The 20,011-nt window shown below is 44.2% G+C and overlaps 1 protein-coding gene across 6 annotated transcripts in view; it reads left to right on the forward strand.

Moving 5' to 3' along the window:
• Positions 1 to 532: 532 nt before the first annotated feature.
• LOC147629924 (uncharacterized) overlaps positions 533 to 20,011 on the forward strand; it is a 48,981-nt gene continuing 29,502 nt past the window's right edge. For 2 of the 6 annotated variants that reach the window (XM_086810889.1, XM_086810890.1), the window contains exons 1-3: positions 533 to 1,006; positions 10,368 to 10,660; positions 10,788 to 11,056. In XM_086810889.1, the coding sequence (XP_086667015.1) occupies positions 791 to 1,006; positions 10,368 to 10,660; positions 10,788 to 11,055 (777 nt within the window). In that variant the 5' untranslated portion in view covers positions 533 to 790 and the 3' untranslated portion in view covers position 11,056. The remainder of the gene's footprint in view (positions 1,007 to 10,367; positions 10,661 to 10,787; positions 11,057 to 20,011) is intronic. The other 4 variants (XM_086810888.1, XM_086810885.1, XM_086810886.1 and 1 more) reach the window with 4 other exon arrangements.

The following is a 20,011-nucleotide window of genomic DNA, read 5'->3' on the forward strand; positions in this document are numbered from 1 at the left end:
GAATCAGGAGGGATCTATGGTTGGAAAGAGGCGTCTTATCGGGATTTGATCAACATCGTTAGATTCCCAAGTGAACTATGGGGAACTGCGAGTGAACTAGGGGTGAACTCGCGGGTAAACTCAAGGTGAACTAGGGGTGAACTAGGTGAATTAGGGGTGAACTAGGGAGACATTTTCCGGCAAGAAAGTGAACTAGGGAACAAAAAAACCAAGATTTAAATTTAAAGACACTCTCCACAACCTGCTGGAAAGTATAGCATAGTGGTTAGATGATGAAAACTTGAGCGGCCGGTTCTGAGTACCCTGAGTTCAGCCACTCTCTCGTTCACTTGCCCGATGGGAATCCGACGGTCTAGATTAGCCAAGATCGGGACGCCTCTTTTCAGTCTCAGATTCCTCTTGATTCATGATGTGTCATTTAGTCATTGAACCATGATTGTTTGGAGCTCCCTTTTTCTTGTTGAGAGTGAGCTTAGACACCTTGAACACGCTTAGACACCTTGAACACTGCTACCAACTTTGCAATTGTCATGTCATTGGTAGGGCTACTCTAGAAGATCTCGCTCGATACCCTCCCCTGAAAGTGTGTAAAGAGAGTGCTGGTTTACCTCCGTCTGTCCGAGCCTGGGTGAGGTTTTCCATTGGGGCACTTGAGGTTTTCCATCTGTTCCCTTACCAACCAAGTGTGTACGCCACTTCCATCAAGAAGACGCCCCTCGTATTAAGCTACTCTAAAAGCGGCCCATCCACCAGAGGCATTACAAGCTAGACTTTCACTACTCTGCATGCAATGGCGGAGGCAAGGCTGTCTGCGTTCCTTGTGTACCACTGTGGAAATATATGTGAGTGGATATGCCCGAAACAAGCACCTCTGAGAAGGTATTCATCGAGAAATGCGCAGAGGAAAAACTGCAGCAACAGCAGCAGACGCCCACGTCCTGCTACTCAAATGGACTCCTACGAATTATGGTGTCAAAAGGCGGAAATGGGCGAGCTGGATGCTTCGGTATTTCTCTCTGTGTGTGTGTGTGGGGGCGTAGAGTGCTGTGTGTGTGTGTGTGTGTGTGTCTCTCTCTCTCTCTCTCTCTCTCTCTCTCTCTCACTTGTAAACTACATATTTCATCAAGAATCCAAGAGAATCCATCATATGTTTCATTCAATGGTTGGTCTTACAGGCCTTTATGTAGAAACTTATTTAAGGACCCAACACAATGGCTGGCCTTATACGTTCATTTCTGGATTGGAACCCAGACGATCCAACACAATCTTCTGCAATGGTGTGATCTGAATTTTCCTTTTCTAGGAAATCCTTTAGAAACCCTACACGAGACTTTGCAATGGTTGGTCTTAATTTATCTGAAGGAATTCCAGGAGACCCAACCTATGTCTTAAAAAAAAAACATTGCACTTCTCTGTTATGGAAGGTGGAGGCATGGGCACCGCAAGGGTGTACCACCCTTCAAAACATTTTTTGATTTATTGGTAGTGGGCAAGCATCAGGAACATGCACCACAAGTAAGCCACTCGGTCAGTTGGAGAGAACATCCTGCAAAGTTGTTAAAGGACCATGTGATGGAGACCATGTCTTCAAAGATGCCCGGATGGCCAAATCCCATTTTCAATGTTGTGTGAATCAGGCAAGGAAATAGTAGTAAACACACAAAAGCAGTCTGGTTGTCAATGGTTAAGCTATTTCTTGTTCAGATTTGGATACATGCACTATGCACACGCTGATTAGCTATGTACCCTGAATACTTGCACAGCTAACTTTTGGTAAGAAAATACAACTCATGCGTTAACATAAACAATAAGATCTTTACAGAATAAGAACTTCAGTAAGATAGAGATGAAAATTAATGATGCAAACGAATGCTACAATTGATGGCAACTGCCTTCTACCTGTGCGCTCATGTGAGGGAGCTGAGATGGTGATTTGGAAAGACACTGAGACAGAAGGATGGCCACAATGTGATTGTAGGTCGCAGAGTGGTGAAGGTAAATCTCAAAACTGATAATCCCAATATGATGGAAGCTACTGAACCTGTCTATATATAGTACTGATAATCCCAATATGATGGAAGCTACTGAACCTGTCTATATATAGTACCCTAGGATGGTCACATGCTAGGTTGGCCACCCTACTTTATGAGTCCAATTTGACACGACTGACCACATAACTCGACTAGGGTAATAATAGACTTAACGAGAGACCAAAGGTTGTGGCACAGCTTCCAGACATCCAGGTGTGGCGCAGGATTCATGTGTATGTAAGGGCATTTGTGCCAATTCATTGTATTTTTGTCCAGGCACCCAATGAGCAGCCAATTGTGGACGACAATATTATTATTATGGTGTGAACACCCTAGATTAGGGTTGGCCAGCCAACTAGCCCACAAGCCGCTATAAATAGAGGGCTATGGCTGAGGGTCACATCATTCAGAAATCAATGCTCACCACTAATCATACTTGCATGCCCATACTGCTCAATGGCTCAATGGCTTGAGTTGTTTTTTGGAGGGCTGCACAGTTTGAATCAGGCAGTCCTGGAGGTTTTTTTCCGTGTTGCAGAAAACTCATACCCCACGTACAACGAGGCACTACCCCCACATGTACTGCACAAGACTCTGTCAACCCACATGTGTCCTTCCGTGGCTCATATATGACCTTTTCAGCTGTGTCATGTACGCTTGATAGCGCTTTCATGTGCACCTGTTGCTGCTGCTTCCTGTGCACTCCACACCTGTCACAGGTGCACTGCCCACTAGTCCACACACATGCTGCCCAACCAGTCTCCATGTTTGAACTGTTGCTGTTGTTACTGCATCAGTACAGCTGTACAGTCCGTACTCTGCATTTCAGGCTGCACACACTCGATTGTTTTTCCTCATGCACTATGTGACAAGAGCACTATCATTTTGGTCTAGGGGGGTCAATAAAAAGGCTGGCCTCCTTTTCATAATAATCTGCACACAAAAGCTATAAGGCGAGTTCTAATAAAATAACATGAGCTAATGGCTTTTCCTTTAGCTTTTAATAAGCAAAAACTCACCTAACCATACAATCAAACATTTTAGTGCACAAATAAGTACAAAGGTTTTGGCTGGACCACATGAAGAGCTCTTCTTTCAATCGTTTATTTACGTAGATGTCCCAACAAACATTGTTTGTTCTGGCCTCATCAGAGACACAAGCATATCATGCACTAAAAAGAGTGGCACACTTGCATTTTGTCCTTACTGCTGTGAGAACAAGCTTGCATCTTGTACTCAATAGAAATACAATCCTTTCCAGCACTGGCATCTTACAAAGCATTGTTTTTTCAAGCCTATCATGTACTCAAAGGAGTCGTTTGCTTGTATCTTGCTGTCATTGCAAGAGAAAATTAGTCTTTTGAAATGCAAGGGTGTATCTTGTTGCTCTCTATGTGACCCAAGCTTGTATCTTATCATCTCTTGTCACATGCGGAAGCTTTGGGAGTCTTCTTTCAGCCCTAAACACCATCCTGGAACAACCTGATGCAAAATGCAAGCAAGAGAGATGGAGAGAAGAGAGAGAGAGCGCCGAGTTTCAGTATATTCATAATGTACAAAAAGGTGTACAAGTCTTGTAGCCATAGGCTGCCATCAAAAAGGTGGAAAACACCTAAGCTAAACCTAAATCTAGGACTCAGTCCAAGGAAGGACTGAATGCTCTAAGCCTTGAGCAAGTGAGCCCTTTTATAGGGCTGGAAACCCCTTATGGACTGGCTGACTTGCTGTCGGCCAGTTCTTGGACAAATATTCCAATAAACGCTGCAGCTGATAGAGAATATTCCTTCAAAAGCTGGCTGATAGCCTCCTATGTCCTCCATAAAGTCTTCCTGCCCCAAACCAGCAGCACAAGTGCCAAAATCTGGTCCTTAACAGGTTCTAATCTGGTTCTTTCTGTTGCCCTGCAGGGATCAGCCCCGGGATTAGCTTGCACGTCTTGCACATGACATCCCCCTACGCCAAACTTGATGACGGGATTCCAAATTCTTTTCTTGGATGATTGTCATCATCCCATTGTCTATTCATGGAGTGCCAAACCTGTCATCCTTCCCTTCTTGGCAACCTTTTCAGTGAAAACCCTCCCCCATCTCCAAATGTGCTGAAGATCCATGCATCTGTTCCATCCTGTCCCCTATCCCTTTATGCCCTGTCCCTGAACACTTTCTTTGGTCTTCTTTTCTTGAGTATTGAGTCTAGTACTCTCACTCCACCTCTTGGAGGATCATCTCCTTTGGAACCATTGCTTGAAAGCCTTTCCTGGTATGCCCCAACGACTCACTTTACCGCCATTCCCTTTGGGTCTTGTGGAACACCACCAACCAACCTCCTGCGAACTTCTTCCATGGCTTGTGTTCCTTTTCTTGGAATGTGCACCTTTATTTGGGACTGAATCCTTCAAAAGCTGGCCGACAGCCTCCTGTGTCCTCCATAAAGTCTGCCTGCCGCCCCAAACCAATAGCACAAGCTCCAAAATCTGGTCCTTAACAGGTTCTAATCTGGTTCTTTATCTGTTGCCCTTCAGGGATCAGCCCTGGGATTAGCCTACATGTCTTGCACATGACATCTCTATGTGTAACGAGCTTGTATCTTATCCTCTCTGAGATTATGCCTCTTTTGTGTCCATCTCAACACAAGCATGTAAAAATATGCACATTGAGGTCACTGGTTGTGACATTTGAGTGTAGTACAGTACCGTTGAAGAAAATACAGCAGTTTGTGCAGGACAAACCAGAGTGCTGTTTCTGGTAAATTTGTGTGTCTGGCAAGATGTCAAATGATGGCATAAACCAGATTGTTGCTGAGAAGCTTGATAAGAATAACTTCCATGCTTGGAGGTTCAGGTTGACAAATTTCCTGATGGGAAAGGGTTACTGGGACTACATAGAAGGTGAGCATAAAGAGGCATCAGAGATATCAAAGATCAATCTGACTGCTGCAGATGTGAAAGAGTTCAAGGATTGGAACCAAGGAGCCAGAAAAGTTATGTGTTGGCTCTCTATCAGTATACAGGACACCATGATTGGGCACATACAGGATGCCAAGTCTCCCAAGGAGACATGGGACACCTTGGTAAAACTCTATGAAACGAATACCAAGGCACGAAAGATACAGTTGAAGAATGAACTTCATACTGTGGAGAAAAAGAGTATGTTTGTGAATGACTATGCATTGAAGATCAAGGGTATTGTGGAATCCCTTGCATCTATTGGTGTTTCAGTAGATGATGATGATAAGGTGGAAGTCTGTCTCTACGTGGTCTCGGGCCACAATACAAGGCGTTCAAGACGTCTATTCAGACTCGGGAAAACATTCCCAATTTCACAGATTTGTTGTCTATGTTGATTATAGAAGATAAGAGCTTGGGTGAAGACCAATAGTCTTCACAAAACAAAAACAGTTCAGAGCAATAGGCCTTCTATATAAGTTCAGGAAGAGGACGAGGTAGAGGAGGCCGTGGACGTGGCCAAGGAGATGGCCGAATAGGTAATCAGAATTATGGCCAGCAGCAGCAGCAACAATAGTCCCAGGATTCACAACAACAACAACACGCAGGTGGAAGAGGCCAATTCAGAGGCAGGGGGAGTCAAAGAGGTCATGGAAATTGGCAAAGGCAGTATAATGATACACGTGGATGCTTTTATTGTGGTAAGCCTGGACATGTGCAGGCAGATTGTTATAAGAAGCAGGCTGACATGCAAAATGGAAAATTGCAGCAAAACAACTATGCATCCTCGAGCAGAAACAATGAGGATAATGAAAGGTTGTTTGTTATACAGCATGTCGTTGATGCCATGTCTGAAAATGTTGAAGCAGCACATAAAGATGATGTATGGTACGTTGATTCAGGTGCTTCGAATCACATGACAAGTTATGGGGAGTGATTCAAGGAGATGAAAAACCTTGAAAGACCAGGTTTTGTGAAACAGGGGATGACACTGCTCATCCAATTGCCCATGTTGGAGATGTACCATTGTCTATGCAGGATGGCAAAGTGAAGTACCTTGCAGATGTACTTCATGTTTCGAACATAACAAAGAATCTGGTTTCAGTTGGCCAGATGATTGAGCAGGGTTTGCAGGTTCGGTTTAATCCTGATGGTTGTTATGTTGAAGACTTTAAAGACAAGTGCAGGTTGGTTGCAAAAGGCAACAGAGTGGGCAGAATGTTTACATTGAATGTAAACATGCTTGAAGTGAGTGCTGCGATGTTTGCAAATGGTTCAGGAATTGTTGCAGACACAGACATTTGGCATAAAAGAATTGGACATGTGAATGTGCACAGAATGAAGTCTATGCAGACTAAAGGAATTGTGACAGGGCTGTCAAAGTTTAGAGTTGAAGGTATGCCGAAAATATGTGAAGCATGCCAATTTGAAAAGCAAACAAAGCATGTATTTCCACGTGACAGAAATGTGAGCAGAAATGCACTAGATGTTGTGCATTCAGATGTATGGGGTCCTACGAAGACCATGTCTATGGGAGGCTGCAGGTATTATGTGACATTTATTGATGACCACACAAGGAAAGTGTGGGTATACTTCATGAAGGAGAAGAGTGAGGTGTTCACTCATTTTTAGAATTTCAGAGTTACGGTTGAAAAGCAAACAGGGAAACATGTAAAGTGCCTAAGGTCAGATGGAGGGGGAGAGTACTTCTCCAATGAGTTCTCTGAATTTTTGCAGAAGAATTGTATTCAGAGACAGTTTACATGCAGATACACTCCACAGCAAAATGGAGTTGCTGAGCGGAAAAACAGGCACATTGCTGAGATTGCGTGAGCATTGATGGGAGAGAAGAATATGTCGCATAGCTATTGGGCTGAGGCTGTTTCTACAGCAGTTTACATCATGAACAGGACTCTAACTGTAGCTATACATGATGTAACTCCAGAGGAGAGGTTTACTGGCAGAAAACCTGATTTGTCTCATCTGAAAGTCTTTGGATGCATTGCATATGTGCATGTGCTAGATGAGCTGAGAACTAAGCTGGATCCAAAAGCTGAAAAATGTGTGTTTATTGGGTATTCCCTTGAGCAAAAGGGATACAGGTGTTATAACCCTGCTACACGTGAGTTGAGGGTAAGCAGGGATGTTGTTTTTGATGAGATGAGCAGCTGGTATGCTGCTGAAAAAGAAGCTGTTGGGGCTGATGTGAGTGGAAATGTGGTTGCACAGAATACAAGTCAGCAATCACACTTTGAGTGGACCAGGATAGTCCTCATCTAGTGGTTCAGTTGATAGACCATGGAGTGGTAGGCTGCGTCATAATACCAGTCCTGCAAATGTGATTATGTCATGTGCAAGTATGCCATGGACATGTTCCTTAGCTAGTTTAGAAGGGGCAGCCAGAAAAGAATGATAAGAACGAGCAGTTGGAGTATCAAGTGCTTTTTTGGCTAGAGGGGACTATGATGACCAAGCGGCTGCAAGAGGGTACTGTCGGTTGCAAGAAAAGGTTGTTGGCTAGACCAGATTAGAGGCGGCTGCAGGCGCATCACATTTATGGGAAAATACTGTCAGTCGGCTGGCCGACCAGCAGTCGGCCAGCTCTTCTATTTGTTCAAGAGCCTATAAAAAGGCAAGGATGCTCATTGTATTAGTCATTCTCTCCCTTATGGAGTGGATCAAGTACTAGGACAGATTTTGGTGTGTTACACCTTTTTAACAAGGCAGCCTAGGGCTGTAGATTGAGTACCTTTTTGTACCATATGAAATATACTGAATTTTCAGCATTTCTCTCTCTCTACTCTCCCTTCTGTTTGCGTTTTTGCATCAGCATGTTCTCAGTAGTGTTTAGGGCTGAAAGAAGACCCCCAGAGCTTCCGCGTGTTACATTGGTATCAAAGCATCAGGCTCAGCAAAGCTAAACATTGATTCAGTCCCATATGATGGTGTACAGGTCCAAGGTACAGGAAAGTACACGGGTACGAAGCCCAAGGCAAGGAACACAAGATCGAGAAGAGCTCCGAGGAGGTTTGTTGGTGGTGTTCCACAAAGCCAGAGGGGATGGCAGTCCTGTGAGCCAGATAGATTCTCGGGCAACGGTCCCAAGGGAAGATATCCTCCAAGGGGTGATGTGAGAGTGCCAGACTAATTTCTCAGGAATGAATACCAAGATAGTGTTCAGAGTCAGGGCAGGAACGGATTGGGGACTGGATGGAACAGATGCATAGATATTATTCAGAGTCAGAGTGGTTTTGGAGACCGGGCCAGGTTTTCAATGAAAAGGGTTGCCAGAGATGGATGGATGGATGACAGAGGGACTCCTGGAACAGAATGGGATGATGACAGTCATCCAAGGAAAAATTTGGAATCCCGTCATCAAGTTTAGCAGAGGGGGATGTCATGTGCAAGTATGCCATGGACATGTTCCTTAGCTAGTTTAGAAGGGGCAGCCAGAAAAGAATGATAAGAACGAGAAGTTGGAGCATCAGGAAACTTTCAGCCCAGTCGCCAAGATGGCAACAGTGAGAGTTGTGATAGCAGTGGCTGCGTCAAAGCAATGGTCTTTACATCAGATGGATGTAAGGAATGCATTCTTGCATGGAGATTTGCAGGAAGAGGTATATATGTTGCAGCCACCTGGTTATGAGGATGTGAGTCACCCCGAGCATGTTTGCAGGTTGAAGAAAGCCTTGTATGGCTTAAGACAAGCACCAAGAGCATGGTCTGACAAGATTTTTGAATATCTTGTCACTATTGGCTTTCATGTAGCCAATGCGGATTTCTCGCTGTATGTGAGACATAGTGAGAGGGTTGTGCTTATTGTCATATGTGTAGATGACCTGATCATTACAGGGGACCATGATGCAGAGATATTTGATGTAAAGATCTTGCTTAGACAGAAGTTTGAGATGAAGGATCTGAGGGAGCTCAGATATTTCTTGGGCATTGAGGTGATTAGGTCACCACATGGTATTGGATTACTGCAGAGACAGTATGGCTTGGACATGTTGTCCAAGTATGGTATGACAGACTGTAAGCCTATCTTAGTGCCATTGGACCAGAATGGCAAGTTGAGTGTAGATTTAGGAGAGATTTTGGAGGATTCTACTATGTATAGGCGCTTGATCTACATGACGATCACTAGACTAGATTTGAGCTATGCTGTTGGGTTGGTGAGTCAGTTTATGCAGGTTCCTCGAAAGCCGCATTTGGATGCATTGAGACGCATACTGAGGTATGTGAGGTCTACTTTGCATTGTGGACTATTTTATGAAACTGAGATAGAGATATGTGTACATGGGTACACAAATGCTGATTGGGCTGGTAGTATCTCAGATAGACGATCTACTAGTGGCTTCATGTTTTCTTTGGGGAGTGTTGCTGTAACTTGGAGCAGCAAGAAGCAGCCTACGGTTGCTCTATCCAGTACAGAGGCCGAGTACAGAGGTGCTGCTATGGCAGCATGTGAGGTAGCTTGGTTGAGAAAGCTACTTGCAGATTTGGGTCTATCAGTGGATAGACAAGTTGTCATTTTCTGTGACAACATTAGCAATATACAGTTGGCCAGGAACCCAGTTTTTCATGCTCGCACGAAGCATATAGAGGTCCACTACCATTTTGTCAGAGAGAAGGGTTTGGCAGGAGACGTTGACCTTGTTTATGTCAGCACACAGGATCAGGTCGCTAACATCTTCACCAAAGCATTGGGTACAGAGAAGCTCCGCAGATTCAGGGCTTCGCTTGGTGTACATGAGATGGAGTTGAGGTCGAGGGGGAGTGTTGAGATATCGAGCTCATCTAATGAGGCGGTGGACACTGATGACTTGCCTGGGGGATAGGCCCCACACTTACACCACTGGCATGGTTGGTGAGATCATGGGTGAGATGGGGCCAGTGGGATGACAGGCTGTGTGATGACAGCCATTCTAGAGACTCGCATAGTTATAGCGCCAGCTCATTTAATTGGGTTCACACTTAGAGAACCTTAGTATGTATTTGGTTGAGTACCTTTTCATATTGTGTGTACTCTTATCTTTGTATATGGTGTGTTGAGTGTCGTGTGAAGAAGAAGAAGATTTTCAGTCTCTCACCTTGTGTGTTCTCTTTTAGGGTTTTGTGAATGTGTGTGTGCTTGTAAGAGCTCAAGCTCTCTTCTCCCCTGCATCTTTTCATTCCTCACAACAACATTCTGTGTGCAATGCAAAGCAGCCTTTCCTCTTTGAAATTCAGCCCCGTCTCCATTTTTCAGTTTTCTTACCTTGCCTTGCAGTCCCCATTTCCAGATGGCACTGTGATGGTAGACTGCAGCTAGAGTCTATTTCAGCCGTAAATAATTTTAATTCTTGCACGTGAGCATGTGTGTAGGTTTGAGTAGAAGTAGACTGAATGTTTAGCAGTTCTTACCAGGAATGCAGTTGAGCCAGTCAGTAGTAGGCAGAGACGCCAACTTGATCTATAAACCGTACATGGACTTTCTGTGGAGCTCTTTAGCCAATGCAGCTCCAGGCTTAAAATGTCAACATTTGGATACAGACTTAAGATTGCAGAAGAGCGACAAAGGCCAGCAAGGAGCTGAGGTGCACAATTGGCTTCTTTGCAGTAGCCAATTGCGACGCATTCGGCTTACATATTTTGACGCGGGGAGTGCTGGCCAAGCCTTCAATAGCCTTCTATATCCAGATTACAGGTAAGATCTCACACGATTGTCCAAGGTTTTGTTTCCCGTGTGTGTTTCTTGCCAAGGTATTTCACCTTTCTTAGATTTATCTGACTTGTTTGAAATGCCTCAACATGAGGCTTGTCTTTGGGTGCAGATTTGATTTTCCTTTGTTGGGGATAGACCTTCTATCTTTTGGGAAAGGGAAAGTGTTATGTGTTGTAGACTTCCAGCCCCTTTCTCAGGACCCAGGTTATCTTGAGAAGTACACGGCTGGACTAGCCCCCATACACAAAGACTTTGCCATGTTTTGCAGTAAAATGACAACACGCATCTATAATGAAAATGAGTTCTTTTCAAAGCAGCTGATATTCTATCGATCAGATAAAGGAGCTGCTGACTCTGCATTGCAGGTGAATGCTTAAGGTCTATTCTATGACACCTTTGCAACTTCAAGCTGATCATCATGAGTTGTATGTTCAATCCATGCACCATATGCGTACTGTCTGAACTGTATATGAACTGAATGGATGGTATATGCACCACATGAACTGTGTATGCACTGTATGTGCACCGTGTATGAATTGTCTATGCAGCATATGTGCATTGTATTAACTGTATATACACTGTATGTGCACTGTATACTGTATATGAAAGGCCATTTTGTTGAATTTTGTAATCTAGAGAGCTTATTAGACTTAAATGCCCTAGTATTTTAATTTTTGATGCTTCAACAGATGTTATGTTCTTTAATGGAAAAAAATAGACAAAAAAGGTCTTGATTATCAGACCAGCTGGAGGAAAGGGTATGTACATGATATGTCTGAGTACACTCGATAGCCTCTCTGCTTTTAACCCTCAAAATCTGCCAAGTTTCCAACTTTCAATAACCTTCCAAGCCAAGTCTACTACCTAGAGATGTGCTCTGAAGTGAGAATCAGGAACCTGTAACATGCCAGGCTGGTGGCATGGACTGTTTCTTCCCGACTAGCATATAGGGCACAGTTATAAAAATGTGGGGTCCAACTGGTCTCAGATAATGTGGGGTCAAACTGGTCCCTCAAAGTCCTGATACTAGACACAAGTGATGTGATCCTGTACCTTAATCTTTGGGTCTCAATGCATCCTCAAACACAATGTAAAATGGTCTTTGGTCAATTGGAGAGTGCACAGATCACTGATTTCCATGGGTTGACAAGCCTGCCACCCTGGACATAGAGGAGTGTAACCGTCTGGCTTCTGCCAGAACTCCACAACCTTGGCGCTGCACCAAGATCACAACATTTAGTTGATGGGGAAGAATTTCTTTCTCTGGGAGAACAATTGTTACATGCGGAGAAGGTCTGTGTCTTCTTTCAGCCCTAAACACCTTTCCTTGGAACACCTAGATGCAGCCATGTAGATGTTAGAAGTCATCTCCTGTCTATATTTATACACCAGGGCCTCTGTTGTGGGTGTGCCCGCCCTGTATAAGGTGTTTTATCATTTTTCCTCACTCCCCGTATTTTTCCCTATTTTTTCCCATTTTTTCCATGGTGTGGTTGGATGCCAGATGGTTGGGAGGAGCACCTAGTGGCTGGCCGACTGTCCCATCAGCAGTCGTGTGACTGGCCGACTGCCCATCAGCAAGCGTGGAGTATTTTATTGCTGGCCGACTTGCTGGTATGCAGTCGTGGACTTCATTTACTGCTGGCCAATTGCTGATGCAGTCGTGGAGTGCTTTTTCAGCAGGCCGACTTGGAGTGCTTTTTCAGCAGGCCGACTGCATGCATGGGGCATATAAATAGGCCCCATGCCCCCCACCATTGTATCATTCAGTCATTTGCGGGATCTTGTGTATAGAGAAGAGTTTACACGCCTATCTCTTTGTGTTTCTTGTGCTGTCTATTTTCTGCATTCTACTTGCTCTTGTCTACCCAAGTTTGGTTATCATTTCCGCTGCATATTTTGACAGTAGAAGCAATGGAGAGAAGAGAGAGAACAATGCAGAGTTTTCACCTAAATCTACAATATATTAATAATACCAAAAATCTGTATGTATATACAAAGTTGGTGGCCATGGGCACACCCAAAAAGGTTGTCGTGACTATGAAAAGTCCTTTATCTGTTCTAGTCTATGATCAATGAAACTGGCCTCTGGTAGAAACCAAAGTGCGGTAGTACCAAACACAGTTGTAATCCAACAAATAAGACAGATAAAAGGGAGCTAGAGTGCTCCTACACAAAAAGAGCAGCGACACCTGTTGGCCCCAAAGCTTGGCGCCCCTTTCGGTATTTCTTTATTCACATTCAATGGAAGAGTTTAACTGAATACATCATGGCCATTCATGGCTTATACATATGCATGTCCAAACTGCCAGTCCTCTAGACCTCTTAGCATAGAGGTTTCACATAGCCCTGTGCCCCAAAACACCACACTGTTATTCACCTGTAATCAGCCAAGATAGTACATCCACGAGGAATAAAACCCTTGCCCCAAGTATGAACATTAAAAATATGTCTTGCTCATCGACTACCGTGCTCATACTTATGCTGCACAAATTCACAGGGTAATGACATACCCCCCTCTTGAAAAATGGCAAGCATCCTCGATTGCATTCTGGTGATACAGCAAGACATTGAAAGCGGAGCCACACTGATAATGAAGGCTGCCCACACAGCAAGATACGAGCCATGTGATCCAACTGAAAGTGAAAAGTACAATATGGCGAGATCAGCGTCCCAATCTCTTTGAGCCATGCATATGTAGCAACATTCGTTGCAAGCCAAGGGTGTAGTAATAGTCCAAGTTGTATACCACTGTGAACCATACATAACCACACATCCAATGTGACTAGTACACATATATCATAGAAGTCCCATAAGCCTGTCTGTATCAAGGGAGTAGAGGTGCTACCCTCCTCTTGAGCATCAGGCAATGCTCCAGACCTATACTCTAGATGACATCGGAGCCTGGCTGTATCAAGGGAGCGGAGGTGCTACCCCCTCTTGAGCATCAGGCAATGCTCCAGACCTATGCTCTGTTGAACTTGAATGAGCCGTAGCAAGAGTTGGCTCCAACTCGAAGGCATCAAGATAAAGCTGCAATACCTGAGGTGAATCTGCTAAGTCACCCTCCTCCATCCACCTCGCATCCATCGGTGAATAGTTATTGAACTTCACAAGATAGCGCGACGGGAAACTTTACCTCGTACCTTTCTTTCCTTATGTGCCAGTATCTGCTCGGGAATAAGAACCTCATCAAGTTCTTCCACTTCCGGCTGAGCCTCATCTGATACATCCTCAGGCACATCCCCACGGAAAGGTCTAAGAAGACTCACATGGAATGCATTGTGAATCCTCGAGTGATCTGGTAGCTTCAAACGATAGGCCACCTCACCGATCTTTTCCAATACCTGAAAAGGTCCATAGTAGCGCATGCTCAACTTAGGGAATAAGCGCTCTTTACCCTTCATCTTTTTGAGCCTAGCTTTCTCAAATCGCAAAAGAACCCAGTCAATGCACGCATGTGACGGTCTGCTGCCTTCTTTTGCTTTTGTTGAGCTTTTTGGAGTGCCAACTTAACTCTCCTATAAGCTTCATCCGTGTTCTCCACATATTGGTTAGCCTGAAAGATCTTATCCTTTGTGTGCAAAATGGGTGGTACCTTCTTCCCTCCTTCCACAATCTCAAAAGGCGCCTTGCTCGTTGAGGTATGGACATTGTTGTTATAAGCGAACTCCACCAAAGTAAGATACTTTTCCCATTGTTGTTTGTAGTATGACACATAGCACTTGAGAAGATCTAACATTGTGGAATTCGCCTCTTCCGACTGCCCATGTGTTTGTGGATGAAACGATGATGAAAACTTGAGACTTGTATCCATGTTGTCAAATAACCCTCTCCAAAATAAACTCGTCATCCGTGGATCATGGTCACTAATGATAGACGAAGGCATGCTATGATACTTGAAGATGTTCGCCATGAACAACTTCACCATGTGATCAACTTTGATCTTCTTATGCACGGTGTAACCGCTCCCTACAGGAGGCTTGACGAATCGGAAGATAAAATACACATATTTTAGATCACTTAACTAATTCAAACAATGGACAACACTTGCAACATTAAAACTGAAAAATAACAAAGATAAATACCTGACAAATATTCAAATTCGATTCTCAGGAGAGAAGCTCATCCCCTTTTTATTGCACTCCCAAATTATAGGCAGGTCTTGGCAACAGTAGATGTTGGATAGTAGCTGTTCCAACTGCAGGTACAATTGGGTACCCTAGCAGCAAGTACATTAGCAGGTATAGTAAGGTACAATCAGGTATAGGCTGGTATAGCAGATACAGGCTGGTACAACAAGTATATGCAAGTATAGCAAGTACAATAAGGTACAATAGGTACAGCGGGTATAGTTGGGTTCAGCTAGTACAATAGGTACATCAGGTACAACAAGGTACAACAGATACAACAGGGTATCGTAGGTACAATAGGGTACAAACAGGTACATGCTGGACAGAGGCAGGTACAAGCTGGTAGACAAAGGCGGGTGCTGGTTGCAAATCAGAGGCGGGTACAAGCAGATGCAGTCGGGTACTTTCCTTCATTCGCACTCCCACCAACCATCCACGTGTGGGGGAAGAAGAATTACTTCATGCAATAATAACTATAGATGTTATTAATAATGTTGGGCACCCACATTAGAGCAAATGTCTAGCCATTGTTTAAATGTGTGTGAACACCCAACCTTATAATTATTAAGGTTGACACTACTTAAGGGATTTTACATTTAAAAAGGCCAAAAAGGGTAATACTTACAACTTGTTCACACGCCACACCAACTCATCAGCAAACAGGACATCCACGGTACACTGGTGGGGGCGTCCCCGTCGAGTGTACTGGCATGACATAGTGGCCCCAGGACACACTAGGGATTCAGTGGATCTTCTCAGAGGCCTGCCTCTGTGATGTCAGCACTGGCTTTGAGGACCAGTTTGCAGTGAGCCTCTTCCACATCTGGCAGCTTTTCCGCCCCGCCCTCATCCAAGTTCCTCCCCTTTTCATGAGGAGAGAGAGAGCAGTCCTGTGAGTCGGGTGCCACTTGGGGCACACCACGAAAGGCTTTCAGGCAATAGTTCCAAGGAAGGATTATCCCCCAAGGGGTGGAGTGAGAGTGCCAGACTCATTTCCCAGGAAAGAAGACCAGAGATAGTGTTCAAGGCCAGGACAGGAACAGAATGGGGACTGGATGGAACAAATGCATGCATCTTCATCAGAGTTAGAGTGGATATGGAGACCGGGCCGGGTGTTCAATGAAAAGGTTGCGAGAGTAGGAAGGATGACAGAGGGACTCCGGGAATAGAGAATGGGATGATGACAGTTATCCAAGAATACAGATTGGAATCCTGTCATCAAGTTTAGCAGAGGGGGATGCCATGTGCAAGACATGCACTGGCTAATCTCAAAGCTAGTCCTTAAGAGGGCAACCAGATAAAGACAAATCAGAACCCGACTTTGGAGTATCGTAAAGAATATAAAACCAACAAGATCACCTTTATGCATAGAGGCCGCATGCATGTTATTGATGCTGGCAAGGAAGGGGATTCTATCCCAGTTGTATCTCACATCCAAATTAATAAGGCAATGAAAAAGACTCTTTCCGCATACTTGGTTTTTGTTTGTGACAAAATTAAACAAAGTAATGTGAATGTGGATGTATTGACTCAAGAAAGGCTGAATTTTCTTAATGCTTATAAAGATTGTTTTGCCAATACATTGCCAGGAGAGCTACCTCGTGCGAGTCCTGAGAATCATCGCATAGATCTTGTGCCAAGTAGTTTCCCACCTAACAAACCCGCATATCGTGTGAGTGCCGCACAACAAGAGGAGATCATGAAGCATGTTAATGAGCTTTTAGAGAAGGATTTGGTTCAGCCAAGCTCCTCACCCTTTTGCTCTCCTGTGCTTCTTGTACAAAAGAAGGATGGATCTTTCTGCATGTGTGTGGATTATCGAGCTCTAAACAAGCCCACCATCAAGAACAGATTCCCAATCCCACGCAGAGATGACATCTTGGACAAGCTTGATGGTTCGGCTTGTTTCAACCGTATAGATTTGAAGAGTGGTTACCACCAGATTCGTGTGGTACCCCAGGATGCCCATAAAACTGCATTCAGGATAGCTTTTGGATTGTATGAATTCTTGGTGATGCCTTTTGGCCTCGCCAATGCCCTGGCAACATTCAACCGTATGATGGACAGGATATTTCGACCCCATCGTAAGTTCACAGGTGTATTCTTTGACGATATCTTGGTTTTCTCCAAGAATGAGGAGGAGCATAAGACTCATTTGGCTACAGTGTTTGAAGAGTTGCGAAAACATAAACTCTTCATAAATGCTAAGAAAAGTGAGTTCTTCTTCTCAGAGATACACTATTTGGGGCACATCGTCTCTAAAGAGGGTGTACGAATGGATCCTGCTAAGATTGAAACCACTCGGAATTGGCAAGAATTACAAAATGTACATCAAGTGGGTAGCTTTCTTGGGTTGTGTTCATACTATAGGCGATTCATAAGGCATTTCACCAAGATTGCCTCACCATTGCATGATCTTACAAAGAAGAAAGCCACTTTCCAATGAACTTCGAATGAGCAAGAGGCCTTCTTACAACTCAAAAATGCTATCATTTGTGGACCCGTTTTGATTGTTCCCGACTTGCAAAAGCCATTTACGGTAGAATGTGATGCATGTGGAAATTGTATAGAAGCTGTCTTAATTCAAGAGGGTCATGCAGTTGCTTATGAGAGCCATCGCTTGCATGATGCAGAGATCCATCTAGACTTTTATGAAAAAGAGCTCTTGGCTGTAATTCATGCCTTAAAAATATGGAAACATTATCTTCTTGGGGCTGAATTTGTAGTCAAGACAGATCACCAAAGCTTGAGATATTTTCTATCTCAAACAAAGCTCTCAGAGAAGCAAATGAGAATGGCAAACTTTCTTTTCATGTTTCATTTTCAGATTGTACACACTCCCGGAAAGAAGAATCTAGTGGCAGATGCTTTGTCCAAGAAGCCTTATATAGCTACAATCTCAATGGCCTCTCATGGGGACTTATCTGCCATGCGTGATTTGTATCATTTGGATGCTGATTTTTCCCATATATGGACTGATTTGATAGCTAGTCACTCACATGCCTCTTATGTGATCAAAGAGGGTTATCTTATGAAGGATAATTGCCTGTGTGGTGAAGGATATGCGTCCAAAGGTTATGGAGGAATGTCACGCTCCACCTTATGCTGGTCATAGAGGTATTTTACCTAGCACACATGATAGAAAGATATTTCCTTTGGCCAAGCATGCGTAAAGACATCGAGGCTTATGTACGCGCATGTATTACTTGTCAAAAGGTGAAATTTGATAGGCAAAAGCCTCCCGGTTTGCTTCAGCCATTGCCTATTCCCTCGCAGCCATGGGACAACATTACTATGGACTTCATTATGGATTTGCCTAGATCCCAATATGGGAATGATGCTATTTGGACCATAGTTGACAGGTTTAGCAAGCAAGCTCACTTCTTGCCCATCAAGAAAACCATTAAAGTTGATCATATGGTGAAGCTTTTCCTTGCTCACATATTCAAGCATCATGGTATGCCTAAGTCCATTGTTGGGGATAGAGATCCGAGGACTACGAGCCTCTTTTGGAGGGCTTTATTTGATAACATGGACACTAAGCTTGAGTTCTCATCTGCTTATCACCCCCAAACCAATGGTCAAAGTGAGGCTGCAAATTCTAATGTGTTGGATTTATTGAAGTGTTATGTGGCAGATCAAAAGAGTGCTTGGGAGAAGTATCTTCCACTTGTAGAGTTTGCCTACAATAACACAGTACATGCCTCTACGGGAAAGGCCCCGTTTGAGATTATGGCAGAGTGATCTTGCCACCCATCCTTCGTACAAAGGATGAGATTTATGCAGCTGATGAGTATGTGCGTGACTTGGATGTAGCCTTTGCTCAGGTGCGGACAGCCATTGCAAGGTCACAAGACAAGCATAAGAGGGCTTCCGACAAGCATAGAAGGGACATGCACGTCAAGGAAGGTAATTGGGTATTGCTGAAATTTGAGAAAGCTAGGCTTCAGAAGAGGCTGGGACGAGAGGGATCATATCCAAAGCTTTCTACTCGATATTATGGACCCTTCAAAGTGATTGAAAAGATCAATGAAATGTCCTACAGGCTTGCTTTACCCAGCCATTGGAAGATTCACAATGCTTTAATATAGTGAAGGGAAAGCTGAGTATTCAGTATATTCATAATGTACAAAAAGATACAAGTCGTGGCAGCCCTAGGCATGCCTAAAAAGGCAATAAAATACCTAATCTAACCTAAGTCTAAGCCTAGATTAATGATCCAGCCAAGCAAGGACTGAATGCTACAAATCGTTGAGTAATATTGCCTTCTATAGGTTTGGGAATAACCACATGGACTGGCCGACTGCCGGTCGGCCAAGTCCTGGACAATAAATCAAGATAATGCTGCAGCCGACATGTCTTCCTACCTTCAAGCGCTGGCCGACAGCCCTCCATGTCCAGTATTCAGTATATTCATAATGTACAAAAAGATACAAGTCGTGGCAGCCCTAGGCATGCCTAAAAAGGCAATAAAATACCTAATCTAACCTAAGTCTAAGCCTAGATTAATGATCCAGCCAAGCAAGGACTGAATGCTACAAATCGTTGAGTAATATTGCCTTCTATAGGTTTGGGAATAACCACATGGACTGGCCGACTGCCGGTCGGCCAAGTCCTGGACAATAAATCAAGATAATGCTGCAGCCGACATGTCTTCCTACCTTCAAGCGCTGGCCGACAGCCCTCCATGTCCACCTTTAGTTAAATTCTTTGCCAAGGCAGCAACCTATGCTCCAAAGTCGGGTTCTGATTTGTCTTTATCTGGTTTCCCTCTTAAGGACTAGCTCTGAGATCAGCCAGTGCATGTCTTGCACATGACATCCCCCTCTGCTAAACTTGATGACGGGATTCCAATCTGTATTCTTGGATGACTGTCATCATCCCATTCTCTATTCCCGGAGTCCCTCTGTCATCCTTCCTACTCTCGCAACCTTTTCACTGAACACCCGGCCCGGTCTCCAAATCCACTCTTAACTCTGATGAAGATGTATGCATTTGTTCCATCCAGTCCCCATTGTGTTCCTGTCCTGGCCTTGAACACTGTCTCTGGTCTTCTTTCCTGGGAAATGAGTCCACCACTCACTCCACTCCTTGGAGGATAATCGTCCCTTGGAACCGTTGCTTGAAAGCTTTTCGTGGTGTGCCCCAAGTGGCACCCGACTCACAGAACTGCCATCCCCTTGGGCTTTGTGGAACACCA

Source organism: Cibotium barometz, chromosome 17 (genome assembly GCF_041138505.1).
Source record: "Cibotium barometz isolate CiBa-2024 chromosome 17, ASM4113850v1, whole genome shotgun sequence".
NCBI classification, from domain to species: Eukaryota; Viridiplantae; Streptophyta; class Polypodiopsida; order Cyatheales; family Cibotiaceae; genus Cibotium; species Cibotium barometz.